This window comes from Dicentrarchus labrax, unplaced genomic scaffold (genome assembly GCF_905237075.1).
Source record: "Dicentrarchus labrax unplaced genomic scaffold, dlabrax2021, whole genome shotgun sequence".
Classification (NCBI taxonomy): domain Eukaryota; kingdom Metazoa; phylum Chordata; class Actinopteri; family Moronidae; genus Dicentrarchus; species Dicentrarchus labrax.
In genome coordinates, this window is record NW_026136708.1 from 15,142,188 (window position 1) to 15,158,731 (window position 16,544).

At 40.3% G+C, this 16,544-nt stretch overlaps 3 protein-coding genes across 3 annotated transcripts; 2 read left to right on the plus strand and 1 right to left on the minus strand.

Annotated features, from left to right (window-relative positions):
• The first annotated feature begins 1,205 nt into the window (after window positions 1-1,205).
• riox1 (ribosomal oxygenase 1) lies at window positions 1,206-6,601 on the plus strand. Its single transcript, XM_051408525.1, has 15 exons — window positions 1,206-1,346; window positions 1,566-1,715; window positions 1,927-2,072; window positions 2,211-2,310; window positions 2,802-2,915; window positions 3,277-3,383; window positions 3,471-3,578; window positions 3,723-3,757; window positions 3,928-4,106; window positions 4,861-4,965; window positions 5,077-5,218; window positions 5,338-5,458; window positions 5,657-5,756; window positions 5,840-5,926; window positions 6,210-6,601. The coding sequence occupies exons 1-15, from the start codon at window positions 1,260-1,262 to the stop codon at window positions 6,267-6,269; spliced, it is 1,641 nt and encodes a 546-aa protein (XP_051264485.1). The 5' UTR covers window positions 1,206-1,259; the 3' UTR covers window positions 6,270-6,601.
• LOC127368080 (NADH dehydrogenase [ubiquinone] 1 beta subcomplex subunit 1-like) lies at window positions 6,520-8,433 on the minus strand. The gene is made up of 3 exons (XM_051408527.1): window positions 8,323-8,433; window positions 7,159-7,303; window positions 6,520-6,726 (listed from the first exon to the last, which is right to left on the minus strand). Exons 2-3 carry the CDS (start codon window positions 7,296-7,298, stop codon window positions 6,690-6,692), a joined length of 177 nt encoding a protein of 58 aa, XP_051264487.1. The 5' UTR covers window positions 7,299-7,303; window positions 8,323-8,433; the 3' UTR covers window positions 6,520-6,689.
• A 154-nt stretch (window positions 8,434-8,587) lies between these two features.
• Window positions 8,588-16,318, plus strand: cpsf2 (cleavage and polyadenylation specific factor 2). The gene is made up of 15 exons (XM_051408519.1): window positions 8,588-8,752; window positions 9,149-9,315; window positions 9,405-9,564; window positions 9,672-9,777; window positions 9,873-10,002; window positions 10,123-10,238; window positions 10,408-10,595; window positions 10,717-11,007; window positions 11,183-11,283; window positions 11,611-11,814; window positions 11,928-12,080; window positions 12,376-12,598; window positions 12,918-13,235; window positions 14,132-14,266; window positions 15,841-16,318. The coding sequence occupies exons 2-15, from the start codon at window positions 9,167-9,169 to the stop codon at window positions 15,931-15,933; spliced, it is 2,367 nt and encodes a 788-aa protein (XP_051264479.1). The 5' UTR covers window positions 8,588-8,752; window positions 9,149-9,166; the 3' UTR covers window positions 15,934-16,318.
• The last annotated feature ends 226 nt before the right edge of the window (window positions 16,319-16,544 follow it).

Consider the following 16,544-nt stretch of genomic DNA (forward strand, 5'->3'; position numbering starts at 1 on the left):
GTTATTTTGTATTTGTTTATCAGTTGATTTTGTAATAGTTTTATTCATTTTTTATTTATTTTCTGTTATGTATTTGTGGCTGATTTGAATAGTATAGAAATACAATGAGACTAGGACCTCAGCACCTCTTCAGGATATTTTTGGTTGTTCATTTGTTTACTTTTTGCTTGCTTTTGCACAGTGTTTAGTACAGTATTACAAATCATTTATTTTCCTTACAGTCTGTACATACCAAATTGTTCATAAAGAATGAAAGCAAAACAGTAGCCTGCAGCAAAGACCATACACAAGGATGCTGTAATGTACAAAACATACACAACCGATAGTTATACGAAAAACAAATGAACCATATTGAGGATGAGGGAAATAGCTTAAGAAGAGCTTGTTTAAACCCCCAACAGCCTATGAAATATAATACAGAGGTAAATCACTGTATATAAGGCATGTGGTATGACCTTAATTAACTGAGCAAGTGAAATACAGGATCTGCCAATAAATCCTCATGTTGTGTACATAAATAAATAAGAAAAAACTATATATATATATATATATATATATATATATATATATATATATATATATATATATATATAGACTAATATTAAAACACCATAGCCTTAGTTATAATCTGTTAATGTGAATGGAAACCTGTTATCAATCTACAGCTTTGGTTTCATGGACCACTGAACTGTCTTGCGCTTAAAAAAACTTACATTATTGAATTAATGTATGTATATATTTTTGCTTATTATTTACTTATTTTGTTTGTTTTATTTTTTACTTTAATCATGTACTAGCTGTATCTTGATGTGAGTGTTTGGTATTAGTTTGTACTTATTTGACTCATTTGCTGAATTATTTTGAAAAAAATCAATAAATAACATTTGTAAAGAAAACTCTTTATATTATTATTATTATTATTATCATTATTATTATTATTATTATTAGTAGTAGTAGTAGTATAGTAGTATTAGTAGTATCATTATTATTATTATTATTATTATTATTATTATTATCATTATTATTATTATAAGTAGATTATTATTATTATTATTATTATTATTATTATTATCATTATTATTATTATAAGTAGATTATTATTATTATTATATTATAGTATAAAGAGTATATTATATATACTGTCAGTGGCTGTTACAGTACAGCTCCACGGGTGGCAGTAGCGAGCCCACTCGAGAGCCAATGTACACTCGAAGAAGAGGCTCCCAGCAGTCGCAGAGGGATGACGTGCATACTGGAAAATGGAGAGAAAACACATGTCAGCTTTTGCTTTGTATCAAACGTTTTCAGCAGAGCAGTCTCCTCCTGCTAAGAAGGCTTCCCTGCAGGTAGACTTATAAAATGAAAATAATATGTGGTAGATTGACTGGTTTGGTTCCTCTGTGATAGACTGTATCTGTCACTGCTGCAGGAGGGAACAGTGCTCTATCTGGCACAGTCCACCTGACAGCTACTTAACCACCAAACCATATGCTATCCTAATGTCTCCACACTAACTGTGTAGCCTGACTGTGTTTGGCCTCATGTTAACTCGTATGATGTTCTAGGTGGCAGATAAGAAGAAGAAAAAGAAAAAGGAGAATGGGGCCAATAAGGTCAACACAGTTAAAGCTCAATTAAAGCCTGAAAGGAAGAAAATGAAAAAGAAGCTCCTAAAGTCTGCACAAAGAGAGGAGAGCCCTAAGGAAACTACAGAAGTAAGTGTGTGCCTGATGCAGAGGTACGATGGATGCTATGTGGAGCTACTGAATGAATGGTCATGATCACATCCATGTAAAGTTATGATCTGTTAATCTGAATGTCAACATTTTTAATACGTATTAATAATATCGGTAGTATTATTATTTATTTTGACCCTAAAACGACCATACTATTCAGTTATGGCTCATTGAGTCTGTCTGTTTTCAGATGCAGGAGGAGGAGTGTGTAAATGGAGATGGTGAGGATCTGGATGCTTTTCTGGCCAACCTATCAAAAGTCAGCAACAGCAGGGAGAGAGCGAGCCAGCTGTTCCAGTGGCTCATCAACCCCATTCCCGCCAAGTCCTTCTTCAGGTAACTGATGAGTGTGTCCTGTCTGGAAATGTGCATTCAGTGCACAGACTCCATATCGATCAAAAATGTTACACCATGCACGAGGTGTCATCTTTTTCTTGGAGCATTCACCGGCTAATCTTTGTCCTCTTTCTCAAGGGAAACATGGGAAAAGAAGCCCATTCTTGTTCAACGCAAGAATCCAGATTACTACAAGGGACTGTTCTCCACAGCGGAGTTTGATCGCATATTAAGACAGGTAAAGATCTAAAAACACGAGTGAGACACTTATCCATCCTTAATTTAACTATAATTTCCCCACCTGTGTTGCAATTTAAGGCGGATCTTTCAAATTTATTTTACACACTACAATTTACACACTACAAAATGTTCATGTGGACACAGTTAATCAAAAGGAGAATGGTTGCATAATTTGTTCGCACTTTCTTTGTTCTCCGCAATCGCCAACTGCACAGACTAATAATTATCAAGACAAGTTCTATGAAGTTGGGTCTAATTTTTTATTATATACACATAAATAAAAAGAACATGAAGTAACATTTGTTGTTTTTAATGTGAAAATCAGCCACCTCATTTGTTTTGTATATTATAATAGCTAAATTTGTTCCATTTGATCCACTGTGAGGTTTTAACTTGGGTTGCATTATGTTCTTTGATGAAGAAATGAAGACAAAGATCCTTTTCATACTGATGCTGATACTACATGTATGCTGCGTTGTTAAATTTAAGGAGGATGTTCAGTACGGAGTGAACCTAGATGTCACAAGCTACACTAATGGCACCAGGGAGACGCACAATCCTCCAGGGAGAGCTCTGCCGTTCACTGTGTGGGACTTCTATGAGGTGAGGCCACATTTGGTGTAGGTAGCAGATTTGTGTACAGTATGTGAATATTTCTAATTTGGCATTACTGTGATTCGGCATTTTTATGGTCCTGATTTACATTTTTTATAATTGGGCCCTCTGCAGCGAGTTAGCTGCACCGGCCTCCTCTGTGGGCGTCATTAAAGTTTTCCTAAATTTTCCGGGACCACCTTCATTAAAAAGCAGTTATATGTATGTTTATGTATTAAGCAATGTATTCATTTTAATATTTTCTGTGCCGCAAGCTAGAAGCCATTTTGTGTTAAGTGCATTAACTGTATCAGGGCACCATCTGCACTGCTTGCAGATTAGTAACAATCATTACATCCCCATATCCTAGAGTGGCTGCTCCCTCCGCATGCTGAATCCCCAGGCTTTCTCGTCCACGGTGTGGAACGTGCTGTCCATCCTTCAGGAGCAGTTCGGCAGTATGGCAGGAGCCAACGTGTGAGTATTTGGAACAGTTATTGTCCTGGAAAACCTGTTCGGATACTATCAGTTACTGTTTAAACGAGTGTTTTGTGCTTCAACCAGATACCTGACACCACCTGGAACGCAAGGCTTCGCTCCACATTATGATGACATTGAGGCGTTTGTGGTCCAGCTGGAGGGGAAGAAACACTGGAGAGTGTACAACCCGAGGTGAGACACCTGGAGGAATCTTTCAAAGAGCGGTTAAACTCACACCAACTTGTTTTTGCTACATTAACAATGCAGAAAACGATTTTGTCCTCATAGTTGGACGCAAGAAAAGAAGCTCACTGAAGTTGTTTTTCTGTTTCTTAGGACAGAAGATGAGGTCTTGCCTGTGGTGTCAAGTCGTGAGTAAAAAAAAAAATATATCTTATAGTTTTAGTTTCTTGTGTAGTACAGGATATGCTAATTAGGATTTATAGAGACCCGTTTACTGTATGTTATTTGCTTTTCACACATCTACACAGAGAAAGGTAGCTCATTGCACAGAGGTGACTGCTTTGCGTTTCCTCTCCAGCAAACTTCGAACAGGCAGACATTGGGAAGCCGATCCTGGAAGTGGTGCTAGAAGCCGGGGATCTCCTCTACTTCCCCCGTGGATTCATCCACCAGGGCGACTGCCTCCCAGACGCTCACTCCCTCCACGTCACCATCTCCTCCTACCAGAAGAACAGCTGGGGGGATCTGCTACAGAAGGTAATACAGTTCTGATTGAGGCTCTAATTAGACACCTACATGGTCCAGGAAAGACAGCATCAGGGCATGGGTACTTTAACAGATGCCAATTACTTCTCACAAACATTTATTGATTAAGCATTGCAGGTATAGTGTAATAACTACTGGCATTCCCCCTATAATGCCTCTGTAATTTAACCTACAGCCCCTTTATGAATTATTTTTACATTTGCTGATCTAAACACATTCAGTTCTTCCTGGAAAAATACTTGGGAGCACAGAAAATTATGTTTGCATCTGCAGCAACAGCAGTTTCAAGGAATACAGAGGAATAACTAATTTTCTTGTTGTAGAACTGTGGTAATGCATGTGGTTTTAACAAAGAAATAAAAACCAAACTGTGTGAGTGTTTGGTAATTTGCTGATGCCCTGTGGATTGGTTAAAAAATAATGAGATGTATTTTAACTACAAATGACAACAAAGGCAGCATTAAGGCATGGGTAAAATAATATTTTTCATTTTGATTATGTCTCTGATTTACACAAAGAAACAGTAAACGTTAATCTACACGCACATTATGAAAGTTCATTTGAGGCAGGAGATATCCATTTTATTTTTGCAGCTGCAGCAACACAAGTTAGTTTTGGAATACAGAGAATAACTGATGACGAAAACCCAATAGCAATTAGCACTCTCTACTACTTTAGACTCTTTTTATGTTATATTTTTTGATTTACCAAAGCTCTTTCCACTTCCTAACTGCCCTTTTTTCAGGTGGTTCCAGTAGCATTGGAAATAGCAATGGAGGAGGATGTGGAGTTCAGACAGGGCTTACCTCTTGACTACCTGACATACATGGGAGTACAGAACTCTGACAAGGTAATTCACTCTAGATTTTTTTTGTATTTATTTGTCACTCCCTGTTCCTATCACCATCCTTGGCTTTTCAGCAGTCACACTAAATGATTAAAGCCCTCCTCGTGTGTGTAGGATGACCCACGCAGGACAAAATTCTTCTCACAAATCGAGTGTCTGATGAAGAAGCTCACAAATTACGCCCCGGTTGACGCTGCTGTGGATCAGAAAGCCAGAGACTTCCTCCATGACTGCCTTCCTCCCATGCTCACTCCAGGTATATGATGGATATTTCAGTTAATTTAGAAAAAAAAATTGTACTACTGCATGAAAGTGTGGCTCTAAACTGTGCAGCTTGCATAATGCTTCCGATTCAAACTATTTCATCACCCACAGAGGAATCGGGCAGCAGTGTGAGAGGGGCACCTGCTAGGTGGGAGCGTGGGCAAGTTATGGATGCAGGAGCACACATCACTACCCAGACCCGAGTCAGAGTTCTGCGTGCTGGGTGTGCCAGGTAATACAACTGTTTTTTTATTGCATTTTTCACAGCACGTTCACGCCAGGCAGGTTTAAAATTGACTTTTTAAAATGTGGAGCATAGCGTCTTTGTCTTTAAGAACGTATGCTTCAGTGATCCATTAATGCAGATATGTGAGAAAAATGGCGGTGTGAGTTCAAGAGATTTAGCTTACGAGCTTTCTGTCTTTCCCAGGTTATGCAGTGATGGAGAAGCAGTTCATCTTTACTACACAACAGACAACTCCAGAGTTTACCACAAAGAGGAGCTCAAGAGTTTCGAAATAAAAGAACAGGTAGATTGGAAGATCTGTGTAAATGTCTTGCACATAGTGTCCGAATGATGCCGCCACCGCCTCATTATTGTTTTCCCTTTCAGCACACAGACGCCATTGAGTTTCTGATCCATTCATATCCCAAATTTGTGACGGTGGGAAGTTTCCCGTGTGATTCTGCAGAGGACAGGGTATGTTGTTTTTAAATGCGTACAATTTGTGCTGAGATATAACTGCTGTACATTCAGGTGTGGTTTCTGTTGTTTGTACAGTCGTGTTTTTGGTCTTGTATTTGACAATTTATGAAAGTGTTTTGGTAATAGGCATGTCTTTGTCACCCATTTCAGTAATGTCCATGTACACATACAATTATATAGATATTTATTCCAAACGATAGATATTTGACCCTGATTTTTTTCTGTGAAATTAGTGGTTTGAGTTGTTTTTCAAATGTTTTTTTTTTTTCCCGTGCAGATTGCTTTGGCTGAGCTGCTTTTTCAGAGGGGGATTATCCACACTGCAGAACCTCTGTAATGGCCACAGACTCATCCGTCATGCTGACTGCATGAATAGATCCAAATTGACTTTGTACAAAATAAGATCTTAAATGCAAAACACTTCTTCTCCCAAGTAGTCTTCTTTGGCTTTACTGGAATGGTCACACTGAACAACCCATTTATTATATCTCTGTTCATCTGTCCACTATCTAATAAACCAGTTTTCTTTTTTTTTTTTAATGAAATGATGTTGTGTGTTATGCAAGCAAAATCACAGTACTTCATGATTTTGATGAGAAAGGTCATGTTTATTATCGGTTGATACAACTCAAAATATTAAAGATTACTGGTTGACCCAACACAAAAACAGATACAGGTGTCTTTTTAAATATTCTGATTTGAGGACCACCATCAGTCACACCACAGATGAAAGATGACATTGACAGTTAGGGGTAGTCTACTTCCAGGTCAACTCCTCTCCAGGCTTCAACTCCCTAAAGAGAACAGATTAGAAGATAGAAATTTGCAAAAGGTTACACCCAGAGCCACAATGGCATCAGATTACCTTTATGTGTGGCAAGTTTTGAAATGCTTACTATCCCGTTAGCAAATTGTACTTACATTGATATGTTTAAAGTGTATTAAGCATGGTTCTGGACAAGATATAGCACAAAACTTCAGGCTGTAATCAGTTTTTTGGTTAGTTGGGTATGTGGAAAACTGGTTATTGGACAGCTGTTTGTGTTGCATCTGTAATTACATGTTTCCCCCATTTATAACTGAGCATTCTGCTGACCTATATGCATAATTAGTTCAAGTAGTGGGTATGTAGTAGAACAAAATCATCGTCACAAGACTGGAAAAAAATGGCACATGATCCTAAATTGACTGGTAAAGGGGTTGAAAAAATGGCTTTTTACTGTTACCTGCTGTACAAAGCACTTTTGTTCCTGAAAGCTGTCAACTTCTGGTCCTGTTGCTTGTCAAGGTACCATCCAATCACAAAGCCCATGGGCACCAAGATGTTCGCCCAATGTTCCCGGGCAAATGACAAAAAGTTAACCATGGTTCCTGCAGAAATAAGCAGAAAGCACATTGTAACATAAATTCTGTGGTATGGATTTTATACTCTTATCTAAAACAGTTATGCTTACATTTAGAGTTAGGGGAACTGATGTCATATGACAGAATTATTAAAGTTAATCTAAAACGGTGACATTACTAGTGAAGATCATGGCATTGTTGGAGCTTCTCTGCAGTGCAGATCTGGAAATCACAGCCTGTCAGCCCATTGAAACAAACCAGTGCAACATTTGCATAGAAGGAATACTGGATGCACTGAAGCACCCACATGCAATGAGCTTGGGATAACACAGAATACTTTAATCAGCCACTAATCCATTCATTTTTAAAGGACTTGGTTTAGAGACACACATAAATTGGTGGGAAGCTAATTCTTAGTGCAAGGTGGCATTATACTCTACCTGCCTGAAAAGATTAATTGGTAACTCCAACATAAAAGACAAAATTTTCTCCACCACACCTGAGGACCTACAGAGGAGAAGACAGGGCTACCGACTGTCCATCTTTATTTACAGGACCTCCAACAAACTAGTACATTTACTGCACATATTAAGCTGATTGGACGTATTTCTGATTGGGAATTGATAGGATTGTACGAAAAATACCTATATATGACCAATTCTAGCTTTTACACAAGTAGATTTTGGGGACACACCATTTGGACTAAGTGCTGACAGAAACATAACGAAGGGTAAGGAGTTCTATGCGGTAGCTGTCATTTCCCCTTTTACACTGTGTATTACAACACAGCTACCTACAAACTGGAGCTAAAACATGCAGAATATAATATATTTTAACCTAGAACCAGCAGGTGAGCAGGTTACTGGCTGGCTCATCATTTAGCTCGCTAGCTAGCATTGCCAATATGTGCCATGTTTCCGCTGAGAATGGCTCCTCAGATAAAGTAGTTAGCTCGTTGTGTGAGCTGTGTATTACCCAGTTTACATGTTAGAGTACAAGAGCGTAAACAATAAAGAGGCACGACGTTTGAATATGTAAAGTATTACCTTTTGTTTACACCAAGTTGTGGCCTTCAGCTCTTCATTCACCAAGCAGAGGACATTGGACTCTACCAACTGCGCAACCACGACAGTGCTACTTGAATAATAAAAACACTATTAATACCATAATTTCCTATATGGTTGGTTATTATATAACTTGTCACATATGAATTCGCAATATTTAAGTACATTTGCTAAACTATAGAGCGGTAAAATACGCGTTCTGTGTTTTGTCATGATATTTGTTTGTGTTAAACCCGCCACACTTGGTACGGTCCTTTGCCCTTTCACACATGATGCAGCGGCTAACATGTTTGCTCATCAAGTGTGTATTAAAAACCGCTAGACAAAATGTCTTAATGTTGGAATTATAGAAACTCCACTTACTGTGTTTCTCTTCCAACGGGAGAACATTTATATTATCTCATATTTATTGGTATGTTGCACTTTTTCCTTTGTCGGTCCAAGTCCTTTAACGTCCACAAGCCAAAATGTAGCTAGCATGCTAAATAGACATTAGTCTTTGCCGGGTAATTTGTTAACGCTGTGGCTTGTGCGAGCTAGCTGTGGCTACCAAACTGTGTTTACTTTTAATTTACTCACTGCTCGATTAGGCCGAACTTATGCAACATCATTCTGTGGTGTCGTACAAGTTCAGTCTGCAGTCGAGCCAATGTTTTTTATGGGTTTTCTTTGTTGATTCAATTGAATGAGTTGTGTGCTCGAGTCAGAAAGAGCCACAGCACTTAACGCAGGTGGTGTTGTTTTTTGGGGACGATGGTGGTTGCGTTGTGGTCAGCGTAGCCCGGTGATAATCTGACTTTACTTTCAGCGTTACAGCTGAAGAAAAATGACGTCCATTATCAAGCTGACAGCCGTGTCAGGGGTTCAGGAGGAGTCGGCCCTCTGTTACCTGCTGCAGGTGGATGAATTTCGGTTCCTCCTGGACTGTGGCTGGGATGAGAACTTCTCGATGGACATCATAGATGCTATGAAACGGTAATTATGGTATCAAGTCTTATGCTTAGTCAGTTTTCCCTCAGTTCTGCGGATTAAAACAAGTGCGTGATGTACAAATCCCCCTCCAGATATGTTCATCAGGTCGATGCTGTGCTCCTCTCCCACCCTGACCCCATACACCTGGGAGCCCTGCCATATGCTGTGGGGAAACTGGGTCTAAACTGTACTATCTATGCCACGATTCCTGTCTACAAGATGGGTCAGATGTTCATGTATGATCTATATCAGGTAAGAACGGGGTGTAGTAAATGCCATGTAAAGTTATTTATTAGTAGAAGGTGATTTCAAGTTTATGATTGCTTTCTTAATTACCGTGATTCCTTCTTTCCACTCAGTCTCGAAACAACAGTGAAGATTTCACACTGTTCACCCTCGATGATGTGGACTGTGCTTTTGATAAAATCCAGCAGCTGAAATACTCTCAGATTGTCAATCTGAAAGGTGAGTTAGTTGCAGACCCTCATAGGTCAGAAGTCGCCCCCCATTTATGTATCACAGACAACCAAGTGTTAAATATCTTTCTTTTTACCTTACAGGGAAAGGGCATGGTCTTTCCATCACTCCTCTTCCAGCTGGTCACATGATTGGAGGCACAATTTGGAAAATTGTGAAGGACGGGGAGGAGGAGATTGTTTACGCTGTGGACTTCAACCACAAGAGAGAGATGTGAGTATGGACAAAACAGTCGTATTAAAATAGAATTTAATTTTTAGGTTAGTTTGATAGTTCATGCCCTTTTTTTTTTACTCTGTTTGTGTTCTGTCTGTTCTGCTTACTCTACTCTAGCCACCTCAACGGCTGCACGTTGGAGAGCATTAGTCGTCCTTCCTTACTTATCACAGACTCCTTCAATGCTACATATGTACAGCCACGTCGCAAACAAAGAGATGAGATGCTTCTCAGTAAGTTCTCTTCACAAGACTCTATAGTAGTAATGTATGTGTTTTATAGCTGTGTTTTTTTTCCTCTTGTTGAACAAGGATTGAACTGCATCATTTCTTTTCCCTTATATGAGCCCTTACTTGTTTTTTGTATTAATAATTTCTTATTTTTATGATTGTTTACTCATAGCCAATGTCATGGAGACCCTTCGTGGTGACGGTAATGTCCTGATCGCCGTGGATACAGCTGGCCGTGTGTTGGAGCTGGCTCAGCTCCTGGATCAGATTTGGAGGACAAAGGATGCTGGGCTGGGAGCTTACCCACTGGCTCTGCTTAACAATGTTAGCTATAATGTGGTGGAGTTCTCCAAGTCCCAGGTACCAATCACAGATTATCAAATTTTAGAAGAATCTGAATCCCTTTTATAGGATATCAAGTGGCAGCAAATTCTAATTTTCTTTTCAGTCATGATTGTTAATCTCTATTGTCTTTCGGTAGGTGGAGTGGATGAGTGATAAGCTCATGAGATGTTTTGAAGACAAGAGAAACAACCCCTTCCAGTTCCGTCACCTGACCCTGTGCCACAGTCTGGCAGACCTGGCCCGGGTCCCCAGCCCCAAGGTGGTGCTTTGCAGCCAACCAGACCTCGAGTCCGGTTTTTCCAGAGAACTCTTCATCCAGTGGTGCCAAGACGCCAAAAACTCTGTCATCCTGACCTACCGTACTACACCTGGAACCCTGGCCCGCTACCTCATCGACAACCCTGGAGAGAAGATGCTGGATCTGGAGGTGAGACCAGCTGCTGATTTACTGGGATAGAGGATTTTCAATTTATCTCTTCATGCAGCATTTGCCCCACGGGGAAGTTCCTGTCTCTCACATTCAGACTCAGCTAAGGAAACAACAAAACATGTCATTCTGTCATTTGCACCATATCCATCTTTCACTTTTCTCGTTACGACAGGTGAGGAAAAGAGTGAAGCTCGAAGGCAAGGACCTGGAAGAATTCCTTGAAAAGGATAAAATGAAGAAAGAAGCCGCTAAAAAGCTGGAACAAGCAAAAGAGTAAGTCTCAGTAGAAACAGACACGGCTCGACTGGGTGCTTAAGGGTTAGATGTCTCTTTTTGATGATGATGCTTCATGTCTGTTGGTGTAACAAAACATTTGAGTCATATAATTTCACAGTCTGTTAACAAAGCAAATTATGCAAATTGTATAAGGAGCCAACTGAAATGCAAATGATGGGGATTGCAAATCAAAAACAGACTGTGTAAATCTGTAAATGGGAGATGAGTCTTGACACTTAAAGACAACATTTATACTCTGTTGTCTGTCCTTGGAAAAATTTAACTCATATATAGACATTTAATGGTTATTTCATGAACTTGCAGGGTGGATGTGGACTCCAGTGACGAGAGTGACATGGACGATGATCTGGATCAGCCAGTTGCCGTGAAAACCAAACACCACGACCTGATGATGAAGGCCGAGGGGAGCCGCAAAGGCAGTTTCTTTAAACAAGCCAAAAAGTCTTATCCAATGTTTCCCACACACGAAGAGAGAATCAAATGGGACGAGTACGGGGAAATCATCAGGTGCTAGCATATTGATACACGTGAACATCAGATTGCAGAAAGATGGATACAGAGAAACTACACTCCTCTGTATTTTCTCCCATCACCAATTAACCACTGTTGTTTTTTCACAGGCTGGAAGAGTTTCTGGTTCCTGAACTGCAAGCCACCGAGGAGGAGAAAAGCAAATTGGAATCCGGGTTGACCAACGGCGATGAGCCCATGGACCAGGATCTCTCTGTTGTTCCCACCAAATGCATCTCTAGTGTAGAAAATCTCGAAATTAGGTCAGTGATCCTCTAAATCTGTCTGTGTCGGTAACAAGAACTCTGCAGGTTTAAGGTCCCTTTTAAAAACTGCCACTGGAGTTGATCAGTTGCCAACGGTACAGCACTGTAGTGTGTTGGATGGCCTCCAGATGTGAAAGAGTGTAACTCTGTGAATGTAAAGTTAAGTGTTGTTGTAAAAAGTTGTCTACTCAGCAAACCTATCCTGCATAAATTATTGTCTGCGCTGGTATTAAACAATGTTTGACAAATCAGCAGTATTAAAAAGCTTTGTCCTGTCTTCCTCCTCCTACAGGGCTAGAATAACGTACATAGATTACGAAGGTCGCTCCGATGGCGACTCGATCAAGAAGATTATTAATCAGATGAAGCCCAGACAGCTGGTGATCGTTCACGGACCGCCAGAGGCCAGCCTTGACCTGGCTGAGTCCTGCAAGGCTTTCAGCAAGGACATAAAAGTGTACACACCGAAACTGCAGGAAACTATAGACGCCACCAGCGAAACACACATCTACCAGGTCAGCCTCAGTAAACGCCTGCTTGGTTTATTTTTCAACAGAAGGAATTTAGTTTTTGATTGCCTAGACAGAATTGTTGTACCGAAGTTATCCCTTCAGATGTGTTTTTATAGATTTCTAAACTAAAATATTCTGTTGTGAAATTGTAAAACCTGATAAATCTCTCTGTCAGGTATTTTTTTTTTCACATTTTACAACCCCATGGCCCCATTTGACTGCGACAAGCTTGATTTTCTTTCACAATAAACAGCTAAAGCATCAAAGCAGCCTTCCATGACAGGCCAATGTCTTCATCTTGTCTCATCTTCTCACGTTAAAGGTGCGGTTGAAAGACTCCTTGGTGAGCTCTCTGCAGTTCTGCAAGGCCAAAGACACGGAGCTGGCCTGGATTGATGGCGTGCTGGACATGCGCGTGGTAAAGGTGGACACGGGCGTGATGCTGGAGGAGGGTGTGAAAGAGGAGGCTGAGGACGCCGGCGAGCTGGCTATGGACATCGCCCCCGATCTTGGCATGGACAGCAACGCCACGGCGGTGGCAGCGCAGCGTGCCATTAAGAACCTGTTTGGGGAGGATGAGAAGGAGATGTCTGAAGAGAGCGATGTCATTCCCACGCTGGAGCCACTGCCTCCACACGAGGTAAGGCGAGGAGCACTTTACAGCAAAGTTATAATTATTTCTGAGTATACATTTTTTTTGCTAGTAAGCTTAAAGATTCTCTCCACCTTGTTCGGAATAATAATTTTGGTCTGATATGTTTGTTTTTTTCACCGAATAAAATGATAAGGTAGTGTAATTTTAAGGTGAACACAGATAGACTTTTACCCTTCAGCAGATGAATGTGAAACTTGTCTTTTTAGTTTCAAACTCTGAACATGCATCATTCTGATTAATAAAGGTCAAACATCCAAATGAAGCAACACTAAACAAAACACATTTGTGAGTGGAGAGGAACTTTTAAATACTTGTGTCAAAACAAGTTTTACATTCTGTTGTTTAGTTGTTATATGCTCAACATGTGAAACAGTGAAAAATATTTTTTTCAAGTGCAAAAAAAACGAAAAGGATCAATAGTACCATATCAGTGAAATGTCCCGTCTTTGACTGATTGGGTCATAAAAATGTGTCGAACCGTTAATGAGGTGATTTACTTTACTTCAGCTTAGAGTGGTTTTACCTACAGCTGGAAGGCTTGTCCTCTCTGCTTCCCATTTTGGAAGGTAACCTTATTTCAGCCTTTGCAGTCATGCAAATGGCTAATGAAATAGTACAAGCAACAGATGACTTTTAGGTCCCAGCAGCAGCCGCTGCTGACAGAAACTCTTATGTTCATGTCCTAAGACTCCACATTGTCAGGAAAGAGGTTGGCAGACAGTCTGCCCAAGGTGAGGCGCAGTAAAGAGTTTGTCCGTGAACAGATAGCCGTGGGCCTCTGACTGAGAAGGGATTGTGATGCGTTTCTACCACTATGTGTCCACAAGTACAATTCAAACAGCTTTGAGTCTGACCGGTGCTCTCTTCTGCTCTCCCTCCAGATTCCAGGGCATCAGTCGGTGTTCATCAACGAGCCTCGCTTGTCTGACTTCAAGCAGGTCCTGCTGAGAGAGGGCATCCAGGCCGAGTTTGTGGGAGGAGTGCTGGTATGCAACAACATGGTGGCCGTCCGCAGGGTGAGTGTCCTTCCCACTGGCTTAGCAAGCGTTCTATCCATCAGCTGCCTGCAACACTAGTCACCTCTAGCCCTCAACAGGGAAAGCGGCCAGCACAGAAGACATATGGCACAGGCTTGTTCTTTTTCGCCAAAACCACGCAAGCAAAATGTTGAGCTGCTGGTTTTATTCCACACTGATTCATATTTACAAAGCAGTTGCACGGTTGATATATAAGTAGTGTTTTAATGCAATTAAAAGAATGTAGAGTTAAAGGAACCTGTACGCTTAAAAGACTTGTTCAGACAAGATGCTTCCAACAAATGTAACTTTAAAGGCCTTTGGCTCATCATAAAAAATACATCCTTTTACATCTCTTGTCTGTAGCCTTCAGAAACTTCTTTTGTACCCTACAAAGCCTTACAAACAACTTGCAGAGAATAATTTATCACTGCAGCAAATAGTCACAAAATGAATACATTTCCAGTGACAATGACATGAGTATTTATTGCCTTTCTGTGGACTGAGTCATCAGAAGTAGTGATGCACAGTTCAAAACTGTTCCCAAAAGACATACTGATATTGTTATAGAGCAGTATGACACATTCAGCTTCTCCTTTTGTTTGATGATGGATCGTGCATCCCGTGCAATCAGTGCTGTTCAATGCAGTGGGCAAGTTAGTTTAAATGGGGTAGGAAATACAGCAGCTTAATGTGAAGTCTATGGAGACGAAGGCAGACGCAATAGTTGCAGATATTGTATATAAACGTATAAAATGTTAACTGGTATTGGAGATTTAATGTAATTTATTGATTTGGAAAACCTATCAAGTTAATATTGTCTTATTTCTATATTTAGCTGAAAATGACATAAAAGCAGGTGTGGTTCTTGATGGTTTAGAGGTTAAGCTTTATTTACTTACACACCATAAAATAAAATAATATTGCCTAACACAAATTGGAACATTAAACCCAAAGAGAAACAAATACAACTTATCCTAAGTAGGGTAAAATACCCCAGCGGCATATGAAAACATCTCACCTCAGAAGAAACGCACAAAAAAAAAAAAAAATCACAGGCATAAATTAAGAACTAAAGTAAAAGGAAAAGTAGGAGTGAGTCAGGATACCAACAACAAAATGCATAATTGACAAGAACTTAAAATAGACGCAACCTAGAAAATGAAATCAAAGAGAACTGAGACTGTTGAAGGTGTGTGTGTGTGTGTGTGTGTGTGTGTGTGTGTGTGTGTGTGTGTGTGTGTGTGTGTGTGTGTGTGTGTGTGTGTGTGTGTGTGTGTGTGTGTGTGTGTGTGTGTGTGTGTGTGTGTGTGTGTGTGTGTGTGTGTGTGTGTGTGTGTGTGTGTGTGTGTGTGTGTGTGATTTAAATGGGAAAACTTGAAGTGGATTGCTTCATTAGAGGTTTCAAGTCTGTGAACGTCTCAGGGAATGAATTGGAAACACATTTATTGTTAAAGTCAGCAGTGGGCTGCAGAGCGTGCACGTCCATGTTTAAAGTTGAAACCATGTTGTAGTGCTACTTAATGTTATGTGAGGACCCGCATGACCTGTGCATCTTTGTGCTCTTTGTCCAGACGGAGGCCGGACGCATTGGCCTGGAAGGCTGCCTGTGTGACGACTACTATAAGATCCGGGAGCTGCTGTATCAGCAGTACGCCGTGGTATAGCAGCAGCAGCGGGAGGACACACCGCAGAAGAGCATAGCGCGGCATTACAGAGACAATCCTTTTACGAGGACTTTACCCAGAGGAGAAGAGTGTACCACACTCGGGCTACCTCTGCCTCAGGGGCGGCTCCAGCTGTTTCTCTGCAAACCTTGTACATTTTCCATTTTATAGGGTTTTTTTTTCCAGATAACTTTTTTTTTTTTTTAATTGTTAATTTAGCTCCACAAAGTGAGAGGCAGATGCTTTCCCCCAGATTGACCTCTCTGTGTGAACAGTCTCATATTCCTAAAACTGCTCCCACTGTACAGTAACATCCTAATGCACTGGATGGACTAAAGGATGCGTTTCCCCTCCGTTTTTGTCATTAAAAACAGCCTTTTTCAAATATGCCTCACTGTTGAATGTTTGTCCACAGTTAGGGCTGGGTATTGAACCTCAATACTTTTTGAGTAATCACCAAAATCTGACTAAAGCATCAAGTATCAGAAGTTGGCATCAAATTCTTGGCTCAATTCTTAAGCTCTGTGCATGATCAGTCATTACTCCCTGTATAATAGACAGCAGTTTACTCTAAAGTGGACAGTAAATTGAGATATTGGACACTCACTGAC

Coding starts and splice junctions, on each gene's coding strand:
- riox1 (XM_051408525.1), top strand. CDS start 1,260: ATGGAGAGAAAACACATGTCAGCTTTTGCTTTGTATCAAACGTTTTCA. Junction 3,758..3,927: donor CTTGCCTGTGGTGTCAAGTC/GTGAGTAAAAAA, acceptor TTTCCTCTCCAG/CAAACTTCGAACAGGCAGAC. Junction 5,459..5,656: donor CTGCGTGCTGGGTGTGCCAG/GTAATACAACTG, acceptor TGTCTTTCCCAG/GTTATGCAGTGATGGAGAAG.
- LOC127368080 (XM_051408527.1), bottom strand. CDS start 7,298: ATGGTTAACTTTTTGTCATTTGCCCGGGAACATTGGGCGAACATCTTG. Junction 6,727..7,158: donor AAAAGTGCTTTGTACAGCAG/GTAACAGTAAAA, acceptor TGTTCTCTTTAG/GGAGTTGAAGCCTGGAGAGG.
- cpsf2 (XM_051408519.1), top strand. CDS start 9,167: ATGACGTCCATTATCAAGCTGACAGCCGTGTCAGGGGTTCAGGAGGAG. Junction 10,003..10,122: donor TTCAACCACAAGAGAGAGAT/GTGAGTATGGAC, acceptor ACTCTACTCTAG/CCACCTCAACGGCTGCACGT. Junction 11,284..11,610: donor AAGCTGGAACAAGCAAAAGA/GTAAGTCTCAGT, acceptor ATGAACTTGCAG/GGTGGATGTGGACTCCAGTG.